This window comes from Gracilinanus agilis, chromosome 1, assembly GCF_016433145.1.
Source record: "Gracilinanus agilis isolate LMUSP501 chromosome 1, AgileGrace, whole genome shotgun sequence".
NCBI classification, from domain to species: Eukaryota; Metazoa; Chordata; class Mammalia; order Didelphimorphia; family Didelphidae; genus Gracilinanus; species Gracilinanus agilis.
The window spans coordinates 703,648,728-703,673,585 of record NC_058130.1 but is presented as its reverse complement, the minus strand read 5'-3'; the positions used below and the strand labels follow the sequence as shown (position 1 = coordinate 703,673,585).

General features: G+C 39.1%; 2 protein-coding genes across 2 annotated transcripts in view; one reads left to right on the top strand and one right to left on the bottom strand.

Annotated features, from left to right (window-relative positions):
• The window catches only part of LOC123255959 (sodium/bile acid cotransporter-like), a 69,994-nt gene extending 46,021 nt beyond the window's left edge, over nucleotides 1–23,973 (bottom strand). The window contains exon 1 of the mRNA XM_044684668.1: nucleotides 23,815–23,973. Within this exon, the coding sequence (XP_044540603.1) occupies nucleotides 23,815–23,973 (159 nt within the window). The remainder of the gene's footprint in view (nucleotides 1–23,814) is intronic.
• Nucleotides 23,974–24,139: 166 nt separating this feature from the next.
• The window catches only part of LOC123255948 (leucine-rich repeat-containing protein 14-like), a 21,818-nt gene continuing 21,099 nt past the window's right edge, over nucleotides 24,140–24,858 (top strand). Inside the window, exons 1-2 of the mRNA XM_044684660.1 lie at nucleotides 24,140–24,317; nucleotides 24,376–24,507. Coding sequence (XP_044540595.1) covers nucleotides 24,140–24,317; nucleotides 24,376–24,507 — 310 coding nt within the window. The remainder of the gene's footprint in view (nucleotides 24,318–24,375; nucleotides 24,508–24,858) is intronic.

Genomic DNA, 24,858 nt, shown 5'->3' with positions numbered 1-24,858 from the left:
GAGAGAAAGGGAGAGAGAAAGGGAGAGAGAAAGAGAGAAAGGAAGGAAGGAAGGAAGAAAGGAAGGAAGGAAGGAAGGAAGAAAGAAAGAAAAAAGAAAGGAAGGAAGAGATATTTTTACAAGATATTTTCCCCAAACCTATCATTATGAATTGTTTGTTTTTCTTTTTGAGACTAGTTGTCCCTTCCTTGCCCAGACTGGAAGTATAGTGACTAATCCCTGGCTAGATAGCAGTGCTGAAAGGTTCTAAAGCTTCAAAAAAGCTTTTTAGACCTGGGTCAGTTCATGTTGTCTTAGTTAGCCTGGTAGCCTCCTTCCTAGGGGCTCATCATATTGGTGCCAAACTGTGCAGACCCTGAATCCGTTTTAGCTCTACGGTCCCTCAAATTCTGGAATTTAAGTGATCTACCAGCCTCAGCCTTCCCAGTAGTAGGAATTACAGATATATTTTATGATACCTGGTATCACCTAGGTAGTAAAGTAGATAGAGTTCTGGATCTGGAGTCTAGACTGAACTGAGTTCAGATCTGGCTTCAGTCATTTATGAGCTAATTGACATTGAACAAGTCACTTAACCTCTGCTTGCTTCAGTTTCCTTATCTGTAAAATGGGGATAATAATAGCACCTACCTCCCAGGTGTGAAGAGTGAATCAAACTTTCTTTTTCTATCAATCAGCAACTTTTAAGTTAATGCAACATGGAAAATGGCAGGGTGGAATTCCTGCAAGATACAGGGTCAAGTCTCACCCAGAATTCCAGGGGACCCTCCCCCCGGAGAACTCTGGGTGAGAGAACAGTTTGAAAGCAGTTAAACAGTTGTTTCCTGGGGGTTGAAGTGAACAGGTCACTCTGCTTGCTGTTCCTGGTTTTGGATTGCTTTGGAGGCCATCTGGGGCAAGAACCATCTTGGTTCTGCTCAGTGGTTTGCTTGTTTAGTTGAACTAGACCTTTCTAGCAACAGCACAATTGTTATTTAGTTATTTTAGATATTAGAAGTGATAATTACAGGCTTGAGGGCAAGCTAGCTAAAAGTCTGCCACTCCCTCCTGGGGGTGGGAGTTCTACCTAACAGTTCAGGGCTTCCCAGACCTTATCCAAATCCGTGATACCCCTTCCCTGTCTTCCCTTCCTCTTTTTTTTTAAACCCTTGTACTTCGGTGTATTGTCTCATAGGTGGAAGATTGGTAAGGGTGGGCAATGGGGGTCAAGTGACTTGCCCAGGGTCACACAGCTGGGAAATGGCTGAGGCCGGGTTTGAACCTAGGACCTCCTGTCTCTAGGCCTGATTCTCACTCCACTGAGCTACCCAGCTGCCCCCTTCCCTTCCTCTTTTATCAGTAAAAACTTCATCTTTTGGGAGCAGTGCCTGTTTATTATTCTGGGGATACTTACATCCAACTTCAGCTAAGTTTCCTTCAGCTGTCCAGCCCATACAAGTTAGATGTCTAATAACAATATTATAATAACAAGACATCAAGCTTTTCCTATTGTCCCTCAGTCAAACCTGTGGGGAATGTAAGAAGGGAAATTATATATATGTTTAAGGTGTGGTTGCCAGGAATCAATCAGATTTAGATTGATTCCATAATTAAAAATAGACCCAAGGGGGCAGCTGGGTAGCTCAGTGGATTGAGAGTCAGGCCTAGAGACAGGAGGTCCTAGGTTCAAATCTGACCTCAGACACTTCCCAGCTGTGTGACCCTGGGCAAGTCACTTAACCCCCATTGCCTACCCTTACCACTCTTCCACCTAGGAGTCAATGCACAGAAGTTAAGGGTTTAAAAAAAAAATAGACCCAAGTCAGGATGGCTTTTATGGTAGTTTATTTACAATTAAGAAGGTTGAAGATAGGGAAAGAGAGAGAGAAAAACTCTGGTCTGTACCAGCAGAGGTCTGGACCGGGTGAGAGTTAAGAGATTAATTAAACTAGGCTACTAGCCACAAGGCCTTAGCAATTAGAGAGGCAAAGAAGCCTCCTTGAGGTAGAGACTCTAGAAATGCCAAGGTAGGGGAAAGGAAGTCAGCCTAACTTACCCACATGACAATTCAGATGGGAAGCTGCCTGAGGTCTCAGCAGAGATCCTTCAGCACCAAGTTCCAAGCGTGAACTAACTCAACAGGAAGTTTACCATCATATTTGAAAGATAGCAGCTTTTGTCATTTCCTGGAGGTCCACCTCTAATTCAAGTGGACAAATGACAGCCTCGACACTGTTTTGTACTGCCCTTGTTCTTGATTTGTTACTTATTGTCACATGTGGGCAACTCATCTCCCCTCCCCACTAAGGAAGGTGGAAAGACATTATCTCTGGTGGCTAGAGTTTAATTATGAATGAGGGTGAGCTAATTCCATTTACACAGGAATATAAGTTGAGAAAGTGAACATCACTAGAGATTTGCCTTGCTGAGCCTTGCCAGAAGACATCAGTCCTGCCTCCATTTCCGACTGATTTCCAACTTCTTGGTGGGAGGGGTGAGAGTAAGGAGTACCTACCCCTCCCTACTCACTCTAGCCCGTGTGTGAGGGAGGAGTGAGTCCTGCAGGTTTCTAGTTTCAAGCCATCTTTTCAGCTTCCCAAACATCTCTGTTAAGATCAACATAACAGTTAATTGATCAAAAACTCAAGTACCCCTACTTAGTACTTTACCAGTTACTAAGTATGAGAGTTCACAAGCCACTTGCCAGAGTGGGTGATAACTCCAGAGGCCATTGCCCACCCCCTGGGCAGTGCTAGGAAAATTGAAACACTGTGATTGCTTCCCATAAAGTGGGGAAGTGACAAAAAGTGACATTGAGAAAACTGCTTTAAAAAGGCCAGCTCATGGATTCAGTCTCTGACTCCGCGGTGAACTGGACTGGAGGAGGAGACTCTTTCCTCGGATCCTGCAGTGGTGAGTGGAGTGATTCATTCCTTGGTTCTTTGGTGAGGAGACCTTCTCTGCTCATTGGTGCTTCAGTGGGACACTCCCTTCAGCTTGAGTTCTGGGGAGATTCTTGGTAGTCTTAGCCTCATGTGCACTGAAGGTTCTCAGCGGATTCTTCAGCATCTCCTGCCTCTTTGAATTTCAGCTTCCTAATTAGAACTTTGTATTCTGGTGCAATTGACTTTCAGATTTGCATTTGCGGTCTGGAGACATTAGGATTAAACTTAGGGTATTTGTAGCTAGGCAGTACTTTTTGTCTCTTTATCTACATTTTTCAACTTTCACTCTTTCCACCTCTTTGTAAATAAAACTGTTAAAAGTCATTTTGATTTAAGCTATAATATTTTTAAATCATCGAACATAATATTATTTTAGAACTTTCACATTTAGCATAAAACCTAAATTTAAATTCTTATACAGGCTTATTGTAAGGATAAAATGGGATAAAATTTTACAAAATGTTTTATAAATGCTATTATTATTATTGTGGATTAGGTATGCATAGTGAAACTGAATATAGCATAAGGCTATATTTCCTATAATCCCAAAATTGTACTATACAAGGAAAATAAGACATTGTTTTAATAATATTAAGCTGCTTTATCAGGTCTGGATCTAAAAGTTTTAGGTTGCTCTAACCTCAGTGTGCTGGAACAAAACTTTCTTGGTTTCATTTGATTCTGGATCAGAAAATTTCCTTGGAATAATCAGTCTGTGCATGGAAATTTTACATGATTTAAGAGATGTAATAGCCAGATTATTGGTCAAACAGGTGAAAGATTCAAAGGAAAGAAGCAGGATAACAGGAAATTGGTGAGTGAATCCTGTCACTGCCATTATAAGATCATCTTAGCAACCTAGCCTGTCCATCCTGATCTAGGTTAAAACTTAGATGTTTCAGATTAGACCTGCTAATAATTTATCCTTGTGTGATAGACTGCTGATTCATCAATATAAGTAATATTCTTTCTGAGACAAGATTATGACTGGGTCCCAAATAACAAAGCCTTCAAAGTAATAACAGGGATCAACATACATACTATTTGAAGTTATAATCAAGTCAAATATGGTAACTGGTCCTAGCCTAGTTAAAACATGCAGGATAAATGTGAATAATACAACCAATTCAGAGGATTTGTTACATACTAATGGGATATAGTTATATAGGCAATTGGGTAATCACAGTTACAGTTCCAGGATATCTCACCTCATACAAGTTCTAGCATTCACACTCAAAGCAATGTGCAATCATTCTTTAAGTTAGGAGTTTTGGGTATCATAAATTCTTTGGGTAGTTTGGTGAAGCCTTTAGACCAGGGGTCAGCAACCTTTTTGGCCATGAGAGCCATAAACACCACATTTTTTAAAATGTAATTTTGTGAGAGCCATACAGTGCTCACAGTGCACTTTCCTGTAACAGTGCCTGAAAAAAAATTGACTTTATGGCTCCTGCAGAAAGAGCCATACGTTGCCAACCCCTGCTTTAGACTCATAAAAAGAATATTTTTATATGCATAAAATAAAATATGTAGAATTTTAAAAAGAAGCTAATTATAAAGACCACATCAATGTAACTATCAATAATATGTAAATAAGACTTGACTGACCACACATGTTAAAACCAGTGGAAATGTGAGTTAGCTATGACGGGGTGTGTTTGAGGGGGTGAAGGGTAAAGTAAAAACATGAATTATGTAACCATGGAAAATTTTTCTAAAAATAAAAAATAAAAAAAAAGAAACTGATTATATTGAAATAAAGATGTAACTTTTTCCCATTCAAGTTCATCAATCCTCTGAAATCTAACTATGGACCCCCTGGGGAGTCTGTAGTCCCTGGATTAAGAACCTCTACTTTATGATCCAGAACAATTCTGAGGGACTTATGACAGAGAATGTTCTCCACCTCCAGAGAAAGATTGTTGGAATCAGAATACAGATGAAAGCCTATAGTTTTTCAATTGTTTATCTGGGTTTATGTTTTGGGGTTTGGGTTTTTATATGATTACTTACAAAGATGAATAATATGGAAATAGGCTTTGCATAATAATACATGAATAACCCAGACTGAATTGCTTGCCAGCTCTGGGAGGGGGAGGGAAGGGAGGGAAAAAGTTTGGGTCATATAACTTTGGAAAACTTAGGTGAAAATGAGTTATTATATGTAATTGGTAAATAAATAAATAAACATATTTTCAGGTGGGAAAGAACCCCTATTTTAACTTATTGTGTGTGTATTTAATAGGTGTTGGATATAATTTCTAATAAGTAACTGATGCTACTTGTACTAATAAGAGTTAGAATTATTTACTATTTGAGGCATAATATATGATATTCATTAAATATTTTGTGCTAACTAAGCTCATAAGAGTTTTTCTAAAAGTTTCTAGCTCATTTTTTCCCTTTAGTGTTCAATACATCATCCCTCCTTCCTTCCTTCTTTCCTTTCTTCTCTCTCTCTTTCTTCCCTTACCTTCTGTCTTAGAATTGATACTAAATATCAGTTCCAAAATGTAAGATTAAAATTAATATCCAATAACTCCAAGTATTATATTTTATAAGATTTATTAATAATCACTTGAAGCAGAAGAAAAAAGAAACAGAAGTAAAACCTGAGTAAAATTCTCTTGCCTCTCACTTCACCCCACTTCCACAAAAATGCAATCAGGGAAAAAGAGAGGGGCAGGGTCACACACAAACTTTATCTACAAAACATAAGGACATAATGTGAGAATGAAAGTGGGATGCTGGGACAGGAAGTTCTGGGGTTCAAGTTCTAATTATATGAAGGCAAAAGAGTGATAAGGACTAAGTAATTGGGGTGAGATGACTTGTCCAGGGTTACACAGCTGGGAAGCATATGAGGCCAGTTTTGAACCTCTGACCTCCTGCCTCCAGGCCTGGCTCTCTATCCAGTGAGTCACTTAGTTGACCCACTGCTGAACTTTTAAAATAAAACATTGCTGCTATAAATGAACAATTACAAAAACAAAATAGTGATGATGTGGAATTTTACATAGGAGATGATGGGGGGGGGAGGAATCACTATTTTAAATAACCTGCAGCAAGGAGATATAGCACAAATTCATTAAAATTCATATTTTATGTCTTAGCATAAATAGTTTTCAGGCAGTGATTGTGACTAGACACAGATAGAGGATCTCAGCAGTCAGGCCCAGTGGATTTCCAGGTCTCTGCTATACATTTACTACATTGTTTAATCTGGAAAAGAAAACATTTCAAACAAAACAAACAGTATAAAACCCTATATTGTTGTTGTTTAATCAAGTCCAATTTTAGTCATTTATTCATGACTCCAAAGATATGAGTGGTATGCCATTTTCTTCTCCAGTGGATTAAGACAGAAGTTAAGTGATTTGCCCAAGGTCACACAGCTATAAGTGTCTGAAGTTGGATTTTAACTCAGGCCTTTCTGACTCCAACCCCAGTGTTCATTCTACTAAGCCATTTTCTGCCTCCAATAGCTAGCATTTATATAGTGCTATACTGTTTACAAGGCATTTTTTACAAATACTATCTCATTTTATTCTCACAACAATGCTAGTCGGTAGGTGCCTTTATTATCCCCATTTTACAGTTGAGGAAACTGAGGTAGACAGAGGTAAAATGACTTTCTCAGAATCACACAACTAGTAAATACCTGAGACAGGCTCTGAATTCAAGATTCTAACTCCAAGCACCATCTAGCTGCCTCCATTGTACCAAATTCATGATTTTTACTCCTCCAGAGCTGTTCTCTCTTGCTGAGTTTTGGGATGGAGTAGCATTGACAACAAAGAAAAAGGTGGTACTTTTTTATCACTATATTTCTAAGTATATAATATCTACTTAGCTTTTAATTATAATTCATCTGAGACCATTAATGGCAAGTACCATTTTTTTGTCATTATATGAGGACCACTGAATATTTGTAAAGGTCCATCAAAATATGGAAGGCATTTCTTACTTCAGTGAAATATTTTAAATCAGAAAACATTTCCCATTTATACAGAAACTACTCCTTGAAACTAGAAACTGGTAAGATTTTTATTCAGAGATGATACCATGTTCCCAGATCGATACATATGTACTATTTTAAGAGACTGAATTCTTGGTGTCAAAATTTTATCTTGTAAGGTTTCCAAAGAGTTTCTATACAACTTTTCCATTTTCAAAAATTTTCCATATCTCTAACAAAGATACATACTTGCCTTTTATTTTGAAATTATTTCTAAAGCATTTCAAAACCTATCATCTAAAATTTTTGTCTAGGTCACATGTCTTTACACTTTACATTCTTTCTAGGTACATCTTAGTAAGTACACAATAAATAATTTTTTATCTACAAAAACTATACACTTTCAGAAACAAAAATACTTTGGCAATATCTGGAAATCCCAGCCTACAGAGGGATATTCGAGTCATTATAAAGCCAAAAAAAAAAAAAAAAGAGGATTTAACTCAATGAATAGCTATTCACATTTGAACTTAATCATAGAAGTTTCTGTGGACAGCTTGGGTGGCTCAGTGGATTGAGAACTAGGCCTAGAGACAGGAGGTCCTAGGTTCAAATCTGACCTCAGACACTTCCCAGCTGTGTGACCCTGGGAAAGTCACTTGACCCCCATTGCGCACCCTTACCACTCTTCCACCTAGGAGCCAATACACAGAAGTTAAGGGTTTAAAAAAAATTAAAAAAAAGAAGTTTCTGATAATATACTCCACAGTTTCTGTTCTGAATTAGATCCATAAAAAATACTTCTGCAATTCTGGGAAAATAACATTTAAGACTTGAGTACATGTCTATTATAAAAGAGGCCCATTAAGTTGGTACAAGATTTGAAGGAATTTCTGTACTCTATAATATCCATTTCTATAGTAGTGAGACATTATATCATCAGTCAAGAAGTAGTTTTAATAATGCCAGAACAATGCTCCCATAAGGCTACGGGAAATATTTGAATCTATAATAGCCAGAAGAATTATGTCCAACAAGACACAAAGATGACATAATTAATGTAAAATAGATAACTTTGACTATATTAAATTAAAAAGGGTTTGCACAAACAAAACTAATGCGACCAAGATTAAAGTGCAAACAAAAAACTGGGAAAAAAGTCTTTATAACAAGTGTCTTTGATGAAAGCCATATTTTCTCAAATATATAAACAATTGAGTCAATTTTATAAAAATACAAAGCATTCCCCAATTGACAAATGGTCAAAGGATATAAACGACACAATTCTTAGATAAAGAAATTAAAACTATCTTAAGCCATATGAAAAAATTCTCCAAATCATTATTAAATAGAGAAATACAAATTAAAAAACTCTGAGTACCATCTCACACCCTTCAGACTGGCTAATATGAAAAAATGGAAAATGATAACTATTGGAGGGGATGTGGAAAAATTGGGACACTAATACATTGTTAATAGAGCTGTGAACTGATATAACCATTCTGGAGAGCAGCCTAGAACCAGGCCCAAATGGCCAACAAATTGTACATACTCTTTGATCCAGTGATTCCACTACTAGATCTGTATTCCAAAGAAATCAAAGATAGGGGAAAGGATCTACTTGTACAAAAATATTTATAGCAGCTTTTTTTGTGGTGCAAAGAACTGGAAACTGAAGGGATGTCCATCAATTGGGGAATGGCTGAACAAGTTGTGGTATATGATTGTAATGGAATAGTATTGTGTCATAAGAATGATAAACAAGACGATCACAAAAAAACCTGGAAAGACCTATATGAACTGATGATGCAAAGTGAAGTGTGCAGAACCAGGAGAATAGTCTGTGCAGTAACAATAATAGTGTAAGATGATCAGCTGTGAATGACAATGTTTATCAACAAGATAAAAATCCAGGATGACTCCAAGGGGTTATGAGTCCCTTATGAATCCAAGGGATTGCATAGAAAGAACTGATGGAATCTGAATGTATACTGAAGCATACCATTCTTCCTTTTATTTCCTCCATGAATTTTGTTCTAGTGTATGCAACATGTGTCTTGTTTCACATGATGAACATTGGAAATATGTATTGTGTATGATAACATACATCATATATCATATTACCTGAATTATTGGGGAGGAGGAAGGGGTAGAAGGGAGGGAGAAAACATGAATTATAAAATATTAGAACATATAATCTGAGAAAATACTTTTATTAATATCTAATAGCCAAGTTAAAAATTTTAGTGAAATGCTAGGTCCTCCTTCCTTCTACCCTTCTCAGACAAGTGTCCTGGGCCAATAAAAGAAGCCAAATGGCCTACTATGGAATAAGTTAAGGGAGAATCTCTGACAACTGAGAAGAGAGGCAAATCTGAAGAAAGAATTTACATTTCACTTTTTCCCTTTCACCACTTAGAGAGTGCAAAAAGAAAGTGAGGATATTTCTATCTCTTCTTCCTCTCCCTTACATTGTATCTCCAAAAGAGAATGGGGGAATGTTATATTATCACTTTTCTTTCTTTTCCATCTCAGTAAAGGCTTTTGCCTTGAGCTGATTATGTCAACTGTCTGAATGAAGAATGAAGAGTGCTCATGAGTCCCAATTTTAGGTAAACTCAGTAATTGAAACCTGGGGTAATGATCCTATGGGAGATCTAACTTACTAGTTTAAATTGGGAGGGGTAGATCAGAGAAGAGGGTGAACCATTTATTTTATTTGTGTTTGGAATCATAAATTCAAACCCCTTCCCTACAGCAGGTAATGTGTTAGAAAATTAGATAGATCTTTGTTCAAATTGATATCCAAAGCAAGTCAGATAGTTTCCCTTTTCTCATTTGAAGGTTAACTGTCTAACTTTGGACACTTCCAAGCTATGTGACCCTGGGCAAGTCACTTAACCCCCCATTACCTAGCCCTTACCACTTTTCTTCTTTGGAACCAATACATAGTATTGAATCTAAGATGGAAGGTGAGGGTTTAAAATACATATATTTATCATACTAGAAGTTAAAACTTCTTGGTATTGTTGTGAAAATAGTTTTTATCTCACTGACCGGCTCAAAGGGTAGAGTTCCTAGAGGTCCCTGGAGTACAATTTGAAAATTACTATTTTTTCTATGGAATGGTTCAGGCTACAATGATAGGAAGTGAGAATCATCTCAGAAGTGTTTGTTTTGGTCAGTTTGAATAGGTGTTGGTCTGGCTAAAATTCTAAAAAAAATTCAGTTTGTCTCCTATTATTTTCTTCCCCTTGAGTTTTGCATATTTTAACAATTGAGGATACAATGATATTATTTTTTGCATTCAACTTCTCTTTGAAATAAATTTTTATTAACATCATTTGTTTTTATACAACACCATAATTTTCTTCTAGTACTCCTTCCCCTCCCCTCTCAGAGAGCAATTCCATGTAACAATATTTTCCAAAGACAAAGAAGAAAAAGAAGAGGGGGAAAAATCATCCTAAGTGATTAGTAGATCAAAAAAGTCTGAAAAATATGTGCAATATACTATACTCATAGACTTCCTACCTTCTCAAAGGGGTAGGGATAGAAATATTTTCTCATATATATATTTGTATATGTGTGTGCATGTGTATCTTTTCACATCTCAAGCCATTGCAATATATACTTTTATTTTTAATTGTTCTTTCTGTTTACATTGCTGTTGTCATCATGTATATGTTTTCTTGGTTTTGCTTGTCTCACTCTGCATCAGTTCATGTAGATCTTTCCATATTTCCCTGTAATCATCATATTTTTTATTTCTTTCAGCACAATAATACTCCATTACATTTAAATACCATAATTTATTTAACTACCCCAATGGATGACATGCAACAATTTTGTTTATAATTCTTTATTATAATAAAAAGTGCTGTTATAAGTATTTTGGTGTTATCTAGAGCCCTTTCTTTATCAATGGTTTCCTTTGCATATCGATATTATAAATATACAGCTCTATAAATATACAGATTGTCAGTATTTTATTTTGAGCTTTTTAATTTGCCCTTTAATTTACATTGTGAGTTTTTTAAATTATGAACTTGAAATTCCTCTCTCAGTAACTTTCTCAGGTTAACATCTATGCTAGGTTTTAGACCCTCAGGACTCATGTACTTAAAAATAAATTTTTTTAAATCTAAGCCAAGGCTAAATTGTAATGTCCCCTATTTAGAAGATTATCACAAGCAAGAAAATTTCATGTAGTCATAAATCTCCTTATCCCAGGATTGTAATGAATATTCATGAATGAGACTGGAGACCCTTTTCTCTAGAACCCACAAGACCTTAGAATCCCTGATACCCTAAAACAAGATTCATTAAGACTTGTACGCTAGATGGATTAAGGGAGCTACTTATGTTGCCTACAGTAATTTGAGAAGGAAGGTTGAAGGATTCAGTGCTGCAAAAGGAAAGTGGAGCAGAGCTGCTCATTACCTTTAACCTAGAAACAGTCTCAGACCTCTCAGAATTAAAGGGATGATTCCAACTTCTCAGGACACAAGATTTTACCATTACTCCTTGAATGATAGCAAAATGGACATGGTAGCAAGCTCATAGTCATGTATAATCAGCAATGGTTAAGGTTTAGATCTTCTCAATGGGCTGATTTTGCTAAAAGAAGGAATATTACACGAATGGCTTTGGGAAAGACTTATTCATTTCCTCACTGGAGAGGGAAAGAAATTTATAATCTGAATACATACCTACACATATAATGTGTAAAAATACACACATATACCCATCTATCTATCCACACCACTACTTTTAAATACATACACACATATGTGTATTTGTGTCTGCATCTGATTTCATACAGCAAAAGATAAGATCACAGACTTAGAATTGGAAGGGACCTTAGAAATCAAGTCCAGACCTCTCAATTTTATAGAAGAGGAAAATTAGTTGAAAGACATTAAAATGATTCACCAGGCTTACATACGATTCATGCTAGGGTAGAAAACATCTGGGAACTCTCTAGTCTACCAATTTGGTTCACTTGGGATTGATGATAGGAAATAAGGGAGGGACACCTACATAGCAGATAATTTCTCACTTTACTCATGAGATAAAAACTCAGTTTCCTCAGGGAAAATCTAGTCTCTAACTGATAACAAAACAAACCCTAGATTTAATTTCAATATTTCCTAACATAAAGATCTATTATTTAATTAGTGATTTTAACCCATTATATGTAGGTACATATAGAGTTATTATGTGAATAAGTATGTATATAATGTATATATACATATATATGTATATATATATGGGAAGTGTTAGATTGGAATATAGCTCAGGGGGCATGTTCTCTATTCCCACTCCCCCTTGTGTAGACATGTGTTCTATGCTGAAGGATTTGCTGTTTTGAGAAACTCAACATTTTCTTGCTCTCCAGAAAAGGAAAAAAAAATCAAAAAAAGAATTAGCCACTAAACCAGGAAGGACAGGCTCTCTCATTAGACTTGAAAGGAAAAGGGGCCTTCCTTCAATTTCAACTTTTCCCTCATTCTAGGATTTCCTATAGGTAAATGTGGAGCTCCTCTCCTCTCTGTAATGGCAACTGCTCCCACATGGCATCAAGGACATGTATTGGCTAACTGAGCCTGAGACACTTCTCAAGGGCCTAGCTGTCTCTTCTACTTTGTGGACATTGTTGTTCTACTTCCTGGACATTGTTGTTCAGCTGTATCTAACTCTTTGAAGCCTCATTGGGAGTTTTCTTGGCCAAGATACTAAAGTGGTTTGCCATTTTTAGGAACTAAGACAAACTAAGTTTGTCTTAGGGTCTCATAACCAATAAGTGTCAGAGGTTTCTGGAAGATGGGAAATAGGGATACAGGGCTTTGGAGTCTTTAGGTTTGCTTCTTGATTTGGGTTTCTATCAGTTATATAGCCATCATAGGGGCCTACAGTCTTAGGTCAGTTCATAGGTGGGAAATGACAGATCCCCACATGATGATGATTGATGGGGTTAACAGCACCCCAGTTGGTGGTAGCACCAAAAAAAAAACTTCCCACCTTTCCTTTTTGTACAGAAAGTTTTAACTCTGACATAATTCAATAATGTTTCAGTTTTATAGTTCTCAGAGCTTATAATGCAGTGATTATCTAAATAGAATTTCAGGGGGCAGCTAGGTAGCTCAGTGGATTGAGAGCCAGGTCTGGAGACGGGAGGTCCTAGGTTCAAATCTGGCCTCAGACACTTCCCAGCTGTGTGACCCTGGGCAAGTCACTTGACCCCCATTGCCTACCCTTACCACTCTTCTACCTTGGAGCTAATACACAGTATTGACTCCAAGATGGAAGGTAAGGGTTTAAAAAAAACCCAAAAAACAAACAAATAAATAAACAGAATGACTGATGGGACCATGTATGAAATTTAAATTTGGGGAAACAGGAAAAACTCTATTGACAGTTTAAAAATATAGACAAAAATGTGGAAAAGCAATAATTGCATAGGTGAGTAGGAAGACAGTCAGTAGGAACTCTAGTATCCTAATGGAATTCACTTTATCTCTACATAACTCAACCATTGCCTACATGGCCTTGGAATTGGCCTTGAGACTTGCTATTTGGTGAAGAGGCAATAAAGGTCTTTATTTAAGGAGTTAGTAGCTTTTCCTGGGTACATTTTCTAGTTCTCAATGCCAATCTTTCACAAAGGAAGAAAACCTTTGTAGTTTTCAGAAATCTTAAAAACAGGCATATTCTTATGTACATTTTGAAAAAAAAGATATAATAGTTACAAACTAGCATGCAATGCATTGTCGTATTAACATTTTAATTGGTCCAGCCATAGTGTAAAAGCAAATAACAAGAAGCTATTAAAAAAAGAGAAATAGGGGCAGCTGGGTAGCTCAGTGGAGTGAGAGTCAGGCCTAGAGACAGGAGGTCCTAGGTTCAAACCTGGCCTCAGCCACTTCCCAGCTGTGTGACCCTGGGCAAGTCACTTGACCCCCATTGCCCACCCTTACCAATCTTCCATCTGTAAGACAATACACCGAAGTACAAGGGTTTAAAAAAAAAAAAGAAATATTTCATAATGACATCTGAATCAGCATATAGCAACATATGTAGTTATAGCAAAAAAAAAATTATACACATATACAAGAGTTTTCTTGGTGTGTATAATCATTTCTATTCCTTCTGCAATATCCTAAGTTAGTTTGCTCACTTATCAAATAATTCTAACCCTTCAGTGACCTGCTGCTCACCTTTTGGCACCAATACCTGAGTTGGTTGATGGTCTAGGCCAGTGATAACGAACTTATGGCACACATGCTGGAGGGGGCTGCTCCCCTTTCCCCTCTCCATGCATGTTATAGGGACATTTTTCATATCACCCACCCCTCTGCCCAGCAGCCCAATTAAAGAGCTTCCTCCCTCCCTTGTCTTGGGTAAGGGAGCAGTTCAAAAGAGGCCTGAGGGTTGCAGTTTAGGCATTGAGTATCTAAAAGGTTCACCATCACTGGTCTAGGCTGACCATTAGTATTTTAAGAATCATAGACCTTGCATTCCCAAATTTGTGTTGACAGATGGTCCAGATAGCTGTAAGTATTCTTAGATGCCATAGATCATCTCTATATAACATATACATACATACATACACACATATATATAAACATATAATTGAAGCACTAGTCAGAAAACTAGATGCCTCAGGATTTGGTACCCCCATTCCCCCACCAGGTTCCCTTGGGACTGAGGAAGTCAGTAAACCTCCCAGTAAGTGACAGTACATAGTATCTTCTGAATTATTGCCTTGAGTGTTACTATCTAGTTTAATTTCTCTGTGCCTGGTGATTGGTTTTTTCTCAGAATTAGCTTGGCTGTCTATTATGCCTTTCCTCTAGCTCAATAGGAATTCCACCTTCCTCCCCAATGGGTAATAGGTGATTATAATGAATTATCTTTATATGATCTTCATCATTTTAAGAGCCTATTGTACAAATAGACAACTTACCCAAGCCTTCAACTACTTGGCATGGAATAGCTTTCAGTCAGTCTACTTTCTTGTATTATTTCCTGAACACCAAGATTTCTCAGTAAGATCCTCACTTTGCTGAAGTTCGTAATAGTATACTCAAGCATCATATCATGTTAACCCTGCTTTTGCTTGTCTATGGCCCCAAGCTGCCTGGAAGCTAGGGTGGTAAAATGGATAAAGCACTGGGCTTGGAATTAGGAAGACTTATCTTTGCAAGTTCAAATCCAAGCTCCGGACTTACTAGCTAGGTGATCCTGGGAAAGTCACTTAACCCTGTTTTCCACAGTTTCCTCATCTATAAAATGAACTGGAGAAGGAAATGACAAACTACTTCAGTATCTTTGTCAAGAAAACCCCTAATAGGATCATGAACAATTGGACTCGACTGAAAACAACTGAATAACATTTGCCCAAGCCAAGAAAGGATTTGCGGAGGGACAGCCCTATTCTGTATATACAGAGGGAAATGTTACTCCTAATTGGCTGAGAGAATTCAGAGCATGACCCTGTGGTAGTGCCATAAGAAATTTACTTTGATTTCAAAGAGTGATTTCAGAGAGATTTTATAGACATGAGTGGAGAGAAGAAGCCAAGTGAGACTTTTGAATGTCAGATTGGAGACTGGAGTCACAGACACAGATGGGAGCCAGTCCTATCCTATACTATATGCTCCAGGGCTGGAAATTCTAGAAACTGTTGAAAATGGACCTCCCCTAGGTGAGATCATTCTTTCTTATTTGGCTTCCAGCTGAAGAACTTGTTTGCTCTTGTGTAATATTTGGCACATTCTCATCTATGGAATTCTAATTTCTATTTGCTCTTTTGTTTGCTAATTTCTACTTGCTCTTGCTTGTGACTAGCTTTTGGTGGGAAGGAGCTAAGCTTGCAATCATTAGTTAAGGGCTATTCTTGTCTCACTCAACAGCGATGCCCTAGAGAAGTAGCTTTTGTTCTGAACTCCTAAATAACATACTCCTAGGCTAGAGATATTTGATGGGAGGCAGGTAGGTATTATTCTACCCCAATATCCCATACAGATAGAGAAGTTTTCTAGCCTTCAGTAGTCTTAGATCCCAACTGTCCATCCCCTAGTGAGCATGTTGGTGGTACACGTTCAGCCATAATATGTATTGAGACAGATACACATATCTTACAACATTGCTTCTGTCAGAACTCCTCTGAACTAGAGTTGTAACTAGATAGTAGGCTACATCTCAGATAAGAAGCCTGCTAACTGTGGGACTCTGTCTTTCCATTTTCTGAAACTCCCAAGTGCAAGTCCATAAGTAAATGTGGCTCTTTCTTAAACAGTAACAAGGTCGAGGTAACACTGTGACATCAGACCTTGGACTATGGAAATGGAAATTGGAAATGCCACATGTTTCAGGACTTGTTTTTCTTGACTATGTACATTCATTGCAAGGGTTTTGTTTTTCTTGCTTTTTTCCCAGTGGGCAGGGAGAGGTGGGAAGGAAAAAAAAATGCTTGTTAATTGAAAAAAATAAATCATTTAAGATTTAAGAAACATTATGGTCTGGCTCCACTGGACCTTCTATTCTCTATTTTTAGCATGATTTTTTTTTAATCCTTACTTTCTATCAACACTATGTATTGGTGCCAAGGCAGATAAGTGGTAAGGGCTAAGGTAATGGGAGTTAAGTGACTTGCCCAGGGTCACATAGCTAGGAAGTTTCTGAGGCCAGATTTGAACCTCTGTCTCTAGGCTTGGCTCTCAGTCCACTGAGCCACCAAGCTGCCCCCTCAAGGTATGATTAAAACATTTGAGCTGTAAATCCCCATGGGTCTGGTATAGTTTTAGACTTAATGATTTCTTCCCAAACCAACATTTCCTGGAGTAGTTTGATCAAATAACAATAATTATTGAACACTTACTATGTGCTAAGCACCATATGTACTAAGCAACAATAGGGATAGAGAGAAAAAAGTGAACAGTGCATACCCTGCAAGGAATTTGCATCTTAGCCAGCAAGATGACTTATACATATATTAGTATGTATGTAGAATATATATCATATGAAATATGATATATGTAGTTTCTATTCTATAAGTACATATTATCTATATTGCATACATATACATGTATACACACATGGTGTACATGGATACAATATTGTATACTCATACACTTCAATAAGATACACATAGATGACATATGTATACCGTGTATACTTATATAATATATACATGTATATGATAACATATCCAATACACATATACAGAATATATATAAAATGAATAGAATGGGGCAGCTTGGTGGCTCAGTGGACTGAGAGTCAAGCCTAGAGCCAGGGGTTCAAATCTGGCCTCAGAAACTTCCCAGCTATGTGACCCTGGGCAAGTCACTTAACTCCCATTGGGAAGGGAGGGCCCCTGTAGCATGGAAGAGCAGAAAAGACTTCATGTAGAACAGTGTTTTCAAGTTACTGTTTATGTTGCTTGTTAATAGGCACTAAAAACATTTTTAGAGGACCTCTACCACTGTAGAAAAGTTTGAGTGGAGTTGCTTCAGCTAAGCCTTGAAGGCAAGCCAGAATTCCAAGAGGATGAGGTGAAGAGGGAGAACATTCCAGGCATGGGGGCAATCCGCACCAAGGTATGGAGACAAGAGACAGAGGATCCTTTGTGAAGAACAGTGAGGAGCCAGGGGATTTTGGCATCAGAGTTTGTGGAAGAGAGTAATGTGTAGAAAGACTAAAAGGTAAAAAAGGGACAAGTTGTGAAGAGATTTCCAAACCATACAGACGAGTTTCCATAAATCCTAGAGGTAAGGAATTACTAGACTTTATTGAGTGTGTGGGTGGTGGGAAACATGATCAGGCCTGTACTTCAGGACAAATACTTTGGCAGCTTTATGGAGGATGGATTGGAATGGGAAGAGGGGTGAGGGTGGGAGACCAATTTGGAAGATACTGAAGAAGTCTCTAGGTGAGAGGGCCTCTGGCAGGGAATCCACATGCAGAAAGAGATTTCTCAAATATTACTTCAACAACTGCAGAAGTTCAGTAGTTCCTGATTGGGCTTGCCTTTTCATATCAGGTAGATGTATCTGTTGTACCCAAAATATTGCTTATAAGTATCCTTCTAGAGATTTTTTTTTTAATCATTGCACTTATTCTGACTACTGACATCCCAGACTATAAAACAAAAAGGTTTGTTTTGGCCATTTTGAATTCAATTCAATAAGCCTTTTACTAGAGGAGAAGAGAAAGGAAGTAGTATTCATTAAGCATCTACTATGCGCCAAGCACTGTGTTAAGCACTTTACAAATATTATCTCATCTGATTCTCATAATAACCCTGTGAAGTCAGCATTTGCTAGGAAGTGGGTGGCTGGAAGGGAGGAAAGAGAACAAGCATTTGTAAGCACCTACTGTGTGCTACATATAGTAGAAGACACTGGAGATATAAAGACAAACACAAAATAATACCTTTGCTCAAGGAGTCTACATTCTATTTGTTGAAAATGACATATAGCTAAAAAATTAAATACAAAATACATTCAAAGTGTCCAGGGCAAGAGTATTAGCAACTGAAGGAATCAAGTTAGACTTCCTAAAGGAGGTGGTATTTGAGCTGAGCTTTGAAGGAAGTTAGGAATTTGAAGTCAGGAGAGAGTATATGCCAGGCATTAGAGACATCTTGGGCAAAAACATGGAGTCAGGAGACTCAATACCCTATATAGAAACAGTAGGCAATAGAGATGGGAAGTCTGGGTTCAAATCTGGTCTCAGACACTTCCTAGCTGTGTGACTTTGGACAAGTCACTTAACCCTCATTGCATAGCTCTTAGCACTCTTCTGTCTTAGAACTAATACATAAAGCACACGGTAAGGGTTTAAAAAATAAAAAAGAAAGAAACAGCAGGCAAGCCACTTTAGCTTAAATAGTGAGTGTGAGGAAAAGTAATATATAAGCTTTTAAAGGAAGAATGAAGCCAGATTATAAAGGACTTTAAAAAGTCAAACAAAAATTTGTATTTGATCCTAGAGGCAAGAGTGAACCACTAGAGATTCTTGAGCATCATATCATACTAACCCTGCTTCTGCCTGCTCAGGCACCCAGAGCACTGGGCTTGGAATCAGGAAGACATATCTTCACATGTTCAAATCCAGCCTCAGGACTTACCAGCTGTGTGACCCTGGGCAAGTCCCTTACCATTACTTGCCTCAATTTCTTCATCTGTAAAATAAGCTGGAGAAGGAAATGGCAAACCACTCCAGTATCTTTGCCAAGAATGGAGAGTGATATTGTCAATCGTGAACTTTAGTCAATTTAGTAGTCATGTCAAAGAGTTCTAGGGTCAAGATCCAAATATCCAAAGCTATCATGTGATGCCATCATACCCATAGTATGAAATACCTTGGATGGCACCATCTGCTTTCTTGTTAATAAAAAAATTGACATTAAATATATTAAATAACGTCTGACACTTGGAATTTGTAAAAAAAAAAAAAAAAGACATGTGGTCCAAAAGGGAGTTCGGTCCTAAACTCACAAAGGACTAGGTTCAACCTGAGGCCTGACCCTTAAAAAAAGAGTAAAGCTTCTCTCATCCTTTCTGGCTCATTGCCCCCACCTCAGAATAATTTCAGACATCTCTCAAATAAAGTTTAGAGGCAGCTAGAGAGCCAGGTCTAGAGACAGAGTATATGACTTTTCCACTCATTTCCATTTATTCCACTTAATTCCAATTGCCTGGCCCTTGCCACTCTTTTGCCTTGGAACTAATTCTTAGTGTCTATTCTAAGACAGAAGGTAAGGATTTTTATAAAAAGAAAACAAAACTTAGATATGGCTTATATCTAGGATCTCCTCCAAAAGTGGATAAAGGGGTCCCTAAAAAAGGTACTCAATGGTTCTCCCTTTAACAGTACAGTACATATAGGGGGCAGCTAGGTAACTTAGTGGATTGAGAGCCAGGCCTAGAGACAGGAGGTCCTAGGTTCAAATCTGGCCTCAGACACTTCCCAGCTATGTGACCCTGGGCAAGTCACTTGACCTCCATTGCCTAGGCCTTACCACTCTTCTGCCTCAAAACCAATACACAGTATTGGTTCTAAGACAGAAGGTAAGGGTTTTAAAGAAAAAAACAACAAAACAAACAGTACATATATTAAAGTCAGAAAGTTATAGAAGAGATCAGCATGTCCACTGTACAAGGAGAACATGAAAGGTATTCAATTTCTAATATAAGTATCAGGTATAGGACAGTGGTTTCTTTTTCTAGCATAGAAAATGCTTGAAACATGAAAAACTCATAAGCATTCATTAACAAATACAAAAGCACAAAATAATACTCTTCCAAACATAAAAAGACAATTTTGTAGAGCTCTTGAAATAGATTTATCACTTTTATCTCAGATCTGCAAATCTGAACAAATCGTATGGCCCAGATGGCCTTGGCCTGCCTGAGCAGGGTTTGACCTATCTTAATTTTTTCTTCTGCTACATCCTCTTGCTGGAGTCAAGACTTCTCTGCTGTTACAGGAATCAGAGTGGGCAACTGGCACCTAATTCAGAAACTTTTCAATGACTGGAACAGGAAATTGTTGATTTCTCATCCTCATTGGTTGTGGGTCTGTATTCAGGTAAGAAAATAAGAAGCAGAAAGAAGCTTAGTCTCAATTCTACAACAGAAGGTAAGGGTTTAAAAAAAAACAGGAATTTTGCTATATCACATCAGCAAGGGGGCACATTGATTAGCAAAGAATCAAAATAGTATCATATTCCAGGGTTCACCCTGTTTTCTCTCCCTATAAGTTGCAGCCCCTAACTGTGCTTCCATTTCATGGTCACCATCACACCCATACAGGCTACAGTCTCCTTACCTTACCTATTTTGACCAATTCAGTTGTACACTGCTTTCTTCTTTTGAGTCCCTTGCTCCCTTATCCTCTTGCCAATCTTGGTCTGTAAAACCTCATATTTCGACCATCCCACCAATCCACTGCCTTTGTTTCTACTCTTTTGGAACTGGGCAAACCTGGAGAAAGTCACAAAAGGGTAACAATTGGGATCCACTATAAATTTGTTACATAATCTTAACTGAATCCGCAAATGCAGCAAGGGATCCTTTTACATCTACCCAATTGATTTATCAACCCACTCACCATAGAATATTATTTCCACCATTTATTCCCTCTTAAAATCTCCCTTGGTTTCCCTTCCCCCCATCCTCTCAACTGAGAAGCTGGTCTCATCTTTTACTAAAAAAAAAGTCAAGGCTATTCCATGACAGCTCCATCTATCATTTCCTCTTTACCCTACATTTCTCAGATGCCTTCTGCTAGTATTTCCTCCTGTACCCCTCTCTCCTATGAACAGGTAGCCCTTTTCTTATTAAGGCAAACCCCTCTGCATGCAGAAGTGACTCCATTCCAACCCATCTTCTCCAGCAGATTGCCTCCTCTGCCATCCCTACTTTCTCTAATCTTCTAGCTTTCCCTGCCTAATGGCTACTTCCCTACTGCTTCCAAGCATGTCCATGTCTCCCTCATTCTCCGAAAAATCTTCTCTTAGTCTATCCATCCCCATTTACTATTACTATTTGAAAGCAGTCTATAATAAGTGTCTCCATTTACTTTCTTCTCACTCTCTTCTTAACTCTTTGAAGTCTGGCTTCTGACTTCATCATTTCACTGAAATTAAGCTCTCCAAAGTTACCAATAATCTCTTAATGACCAACTCTAAAGACCTTTTCTCAGTTCTCATTTTTTAACCTCCCTGCAGCTTTTGACAGTCAATCACCCTCTTTTCTCTTTAGATTTTTATGATGCTGCTGTCTTCTTGGTTCTCCTCCTACCTGTTTCACACTACTAGTGGTATTCCCTAAAGCTCTGTCCTGGTCCCTTTTTTTCTTTTTCCTCAATACTATTTCACTTGATATCATCAACTCCCATTATCACCTCTCTGAAGAAGATGCCAGCTAGATGGCCCAATGGCGACAGAAGGCTCTAGGGTCAAATATGGCCTCAGACACGTCCTAATTGTGTGACTTACCATGGGCCAGTCATTTACCCTCAATTGCCTAGCCCTCTCCACATTTCTGCCTTGGAACCAATATATAGTATCATCAATTCTAAGAGTGAAGGTAAGGATTAAAAATATATTTCTAGATCTATTTATCCAGCCCTCAACTCTTTCCCAACTTTGTCTTACAAGTCCTACAGCCCTGAAATCACAAAATGGATGTCCCACAGACATCTTAAATTCAGCATATCCCAAATGAAACCAATCTCCTTTCTACCTCTGATCTTCTCTCTTTTTAACTTTCCTATCACTGTCAAGTTCACCATAGTCCTTCTGGTCACCTACACTTACAGTAACTTAGGTGTTATCCTCAACTCTTTATTTTCTTACCTTCTCATATCCATCTTGATGCTGAGTTCTGTTAATTCTGCCTTTCCAATATCTCTCATATATACCCTCATACCTCCTCTGATATGCTACCACCCTGGTTGCAAGCCTTTATCACCTTATGCTTGGACTACTGTGAAAGCCACCATCTCCTTGCCTTAAGGCTCTCTCTTAGTTTATCCTTCACTTGGCCATTAGAGTGAACTTCCTAAAATATAGGTGTGACCTGTGTCCCCTTTCTATTCCGTTAACTCCAATAGTTCTCTATTACTTTTAGGATAAAATATATATCCTTAATTTGGCTTTGAAGGCCCTTCATAAAATGATCGCTTTATACCTCTCTAGTATTTTTAAATTTATTCTCCTCCACATACCCAGTGATCCAGTGACATCGGTCTCCATGCTGTTCCTCAAGCATAATACTCCATCCATCTCCTGACTGGACATTTTCACTGGCTGTCCCTCACACCAGTAATTCTCTCTTTGTCTCCTGGCTTCTTTGGCTTCCTTTGTGTCCCAGCTAAAATCTCATCTCTAACAAGAAACCTTTTCCAATTCTCCTTAATGCTAGTGTCTTCATTCTGTAGATTTTCTCTAATTTATCTTGTTTGTACATAGTTGTTTGCATGTTGTCTCTCTTTTTTACACCGTGAGCAGCTTGAAGGCAAGGATTTTTTTTTCTTCTTTCTATATACATATCCTCAGAGCTCACAAGATGACTGGCACATAGTAGGCACTTGATTTGACTTTGAGATCTAGAAGGCAGAATTTCTTGACTTTTTTTTGTGTCATGGACCTCTGTGGCATTCTTTTGAAATCTATGGGTCCCTTCTAAGAAATTATTTTTATTTTTAATTCATAATTGAAGTAAAGTCTAAAATTCTGTTAGAGGTTAGTGAAAATGAAGATGTAAAAAAAGTTTTTTTCTATCCAAGTTCAGAGACCCTCCTGAAATCTATCCACAGATTCCCCAAGGGACCTGTGATCCTCAGGTAGGAACCCTCTCTTGAAATAAACAGGTTCTCCTCAGTGAAGAAAGGGTCAAAAGGAAATATATAATATTTGAGGAATGAAGTATAGTCAAATTTAAGTCATGAACATTACAAGCCTTACTATATTTCAGATACTGTGTTAAGCTCTATAGTCAGAGAAAGACAAAAAAACTCTGTTCTTAAAGAGCTTACAAATAGAAGCTAGGTACACAGTGGCTAGAGCATTAGGTCTGGGGTTGGGAGGATCTTCAAATCTAACTTTCTAGCTTCGTGCTTGGGCAAGTAACTTAATTCCAATTGTCTGACCCTTGTTTTCAGCCTTAGAACTGACATTAAGGCAGAAGGTAAGAGGTTTTTTTTTGTTTTTTTTTTTTTAATGGAATATCGATCGCTGATTTTTATTAGTCCTTACCTATGATTTTAGAGGTATGGCTAACTTGCACCCAGGCAGAGATTTAATCTCAAGTTTTAGGGAGTTGTTTGGGGCGCAGGGTAAAGGGACTTTGTTCAAGGTCACCCAGAAACACAGAAAGAACACTTGAACTTCTCATTCTTTCCAGACTCCAAAACCAGCCCGCTGGCTGGGAGGAAGGCAGCCCCCTTGGTTTGGCCAAGTTTTTTGTGGTCAGCTGCACCCCCTCCGGAAGGGAGGAAGGATAACAGAGTTCGGTGGCGGAGGGGCGGCCAGGCAGTGTGGGAGGTGCAGGAGCCCAAGTCCGGAGGTTCCATTCCGGTCCCCCAGCCCCTGCTTTCTGGCCGGAGAAGACGGAGGCGGAGGCTCCAGTGAGGCAACTAATCCCCCTAAGCGCTTGGGGCCCAAGAGGAGGGAGGAGACGAGGCCAAGGAGGAGGAATGGAGCCAACCAATCCTCGGGGGAGCTTTCGATGAACAACCAATGGTGACCACGGAATCTCTCCAGCTCGCGCCTCCGGCGAGGGGCGGGGCAGGATTCATTGTGACGCCAGTGACAGCCGCGCCCTCAGAGCGCGGGGAGGCGGTGGTGGGAGAGGCTGCTTTGCGGCTGCGGTGCGAGAAAGCTCGGGTGTTTGCAGGCTTTAGGGGCGGCGACAGCGGTAGCAGTAGCTGAGAGAGGTCTGGGCCGGTGCTCGTTTGCGGGCCTGCGGCGGAAAGCTCGGGGCGGGTGCTTCTTCGCTGGCTTGCGGCGGAGAGCTCAGAGCGGGTGGTCCCTTGCTCACCGGTGGCGCGGCGGAGGATTGGGGGCGGGCGTTCTCCGCTTGCTGGGAAGCGGCGGCTGCTTAGGTGGTGCGGGGTGAGGGCTGCGTTGGCGGCTACGACCACAGCGGCCAAGACGGCGTCGACCGGGAGAAGAGCGAAGATCAGGCCGAGGGCTAGGTATGGGTTGCTGGGCTCTGGGCGGGGGTCTGCAGGCCTGAGGCCTAGTGCTCCGAGACCTGCGCCTCCGGCTTACCGGCACGGGAGCTGGGGAGGCCTTGGAAGCGAGGCGCTGAGGCCTGCTTGGGGAGGGGTGGGGGGGCGGTGCGGAACTTGAGGAGGCCCCAACCTGGGGGAGGAGGCCCAGCTGGAGCCCTCTGCGGGGGAGATTCCAGAGGGAGGGGCAGGAAGGCCTCTGATGGGAGGGGGTATGTGAGAGGA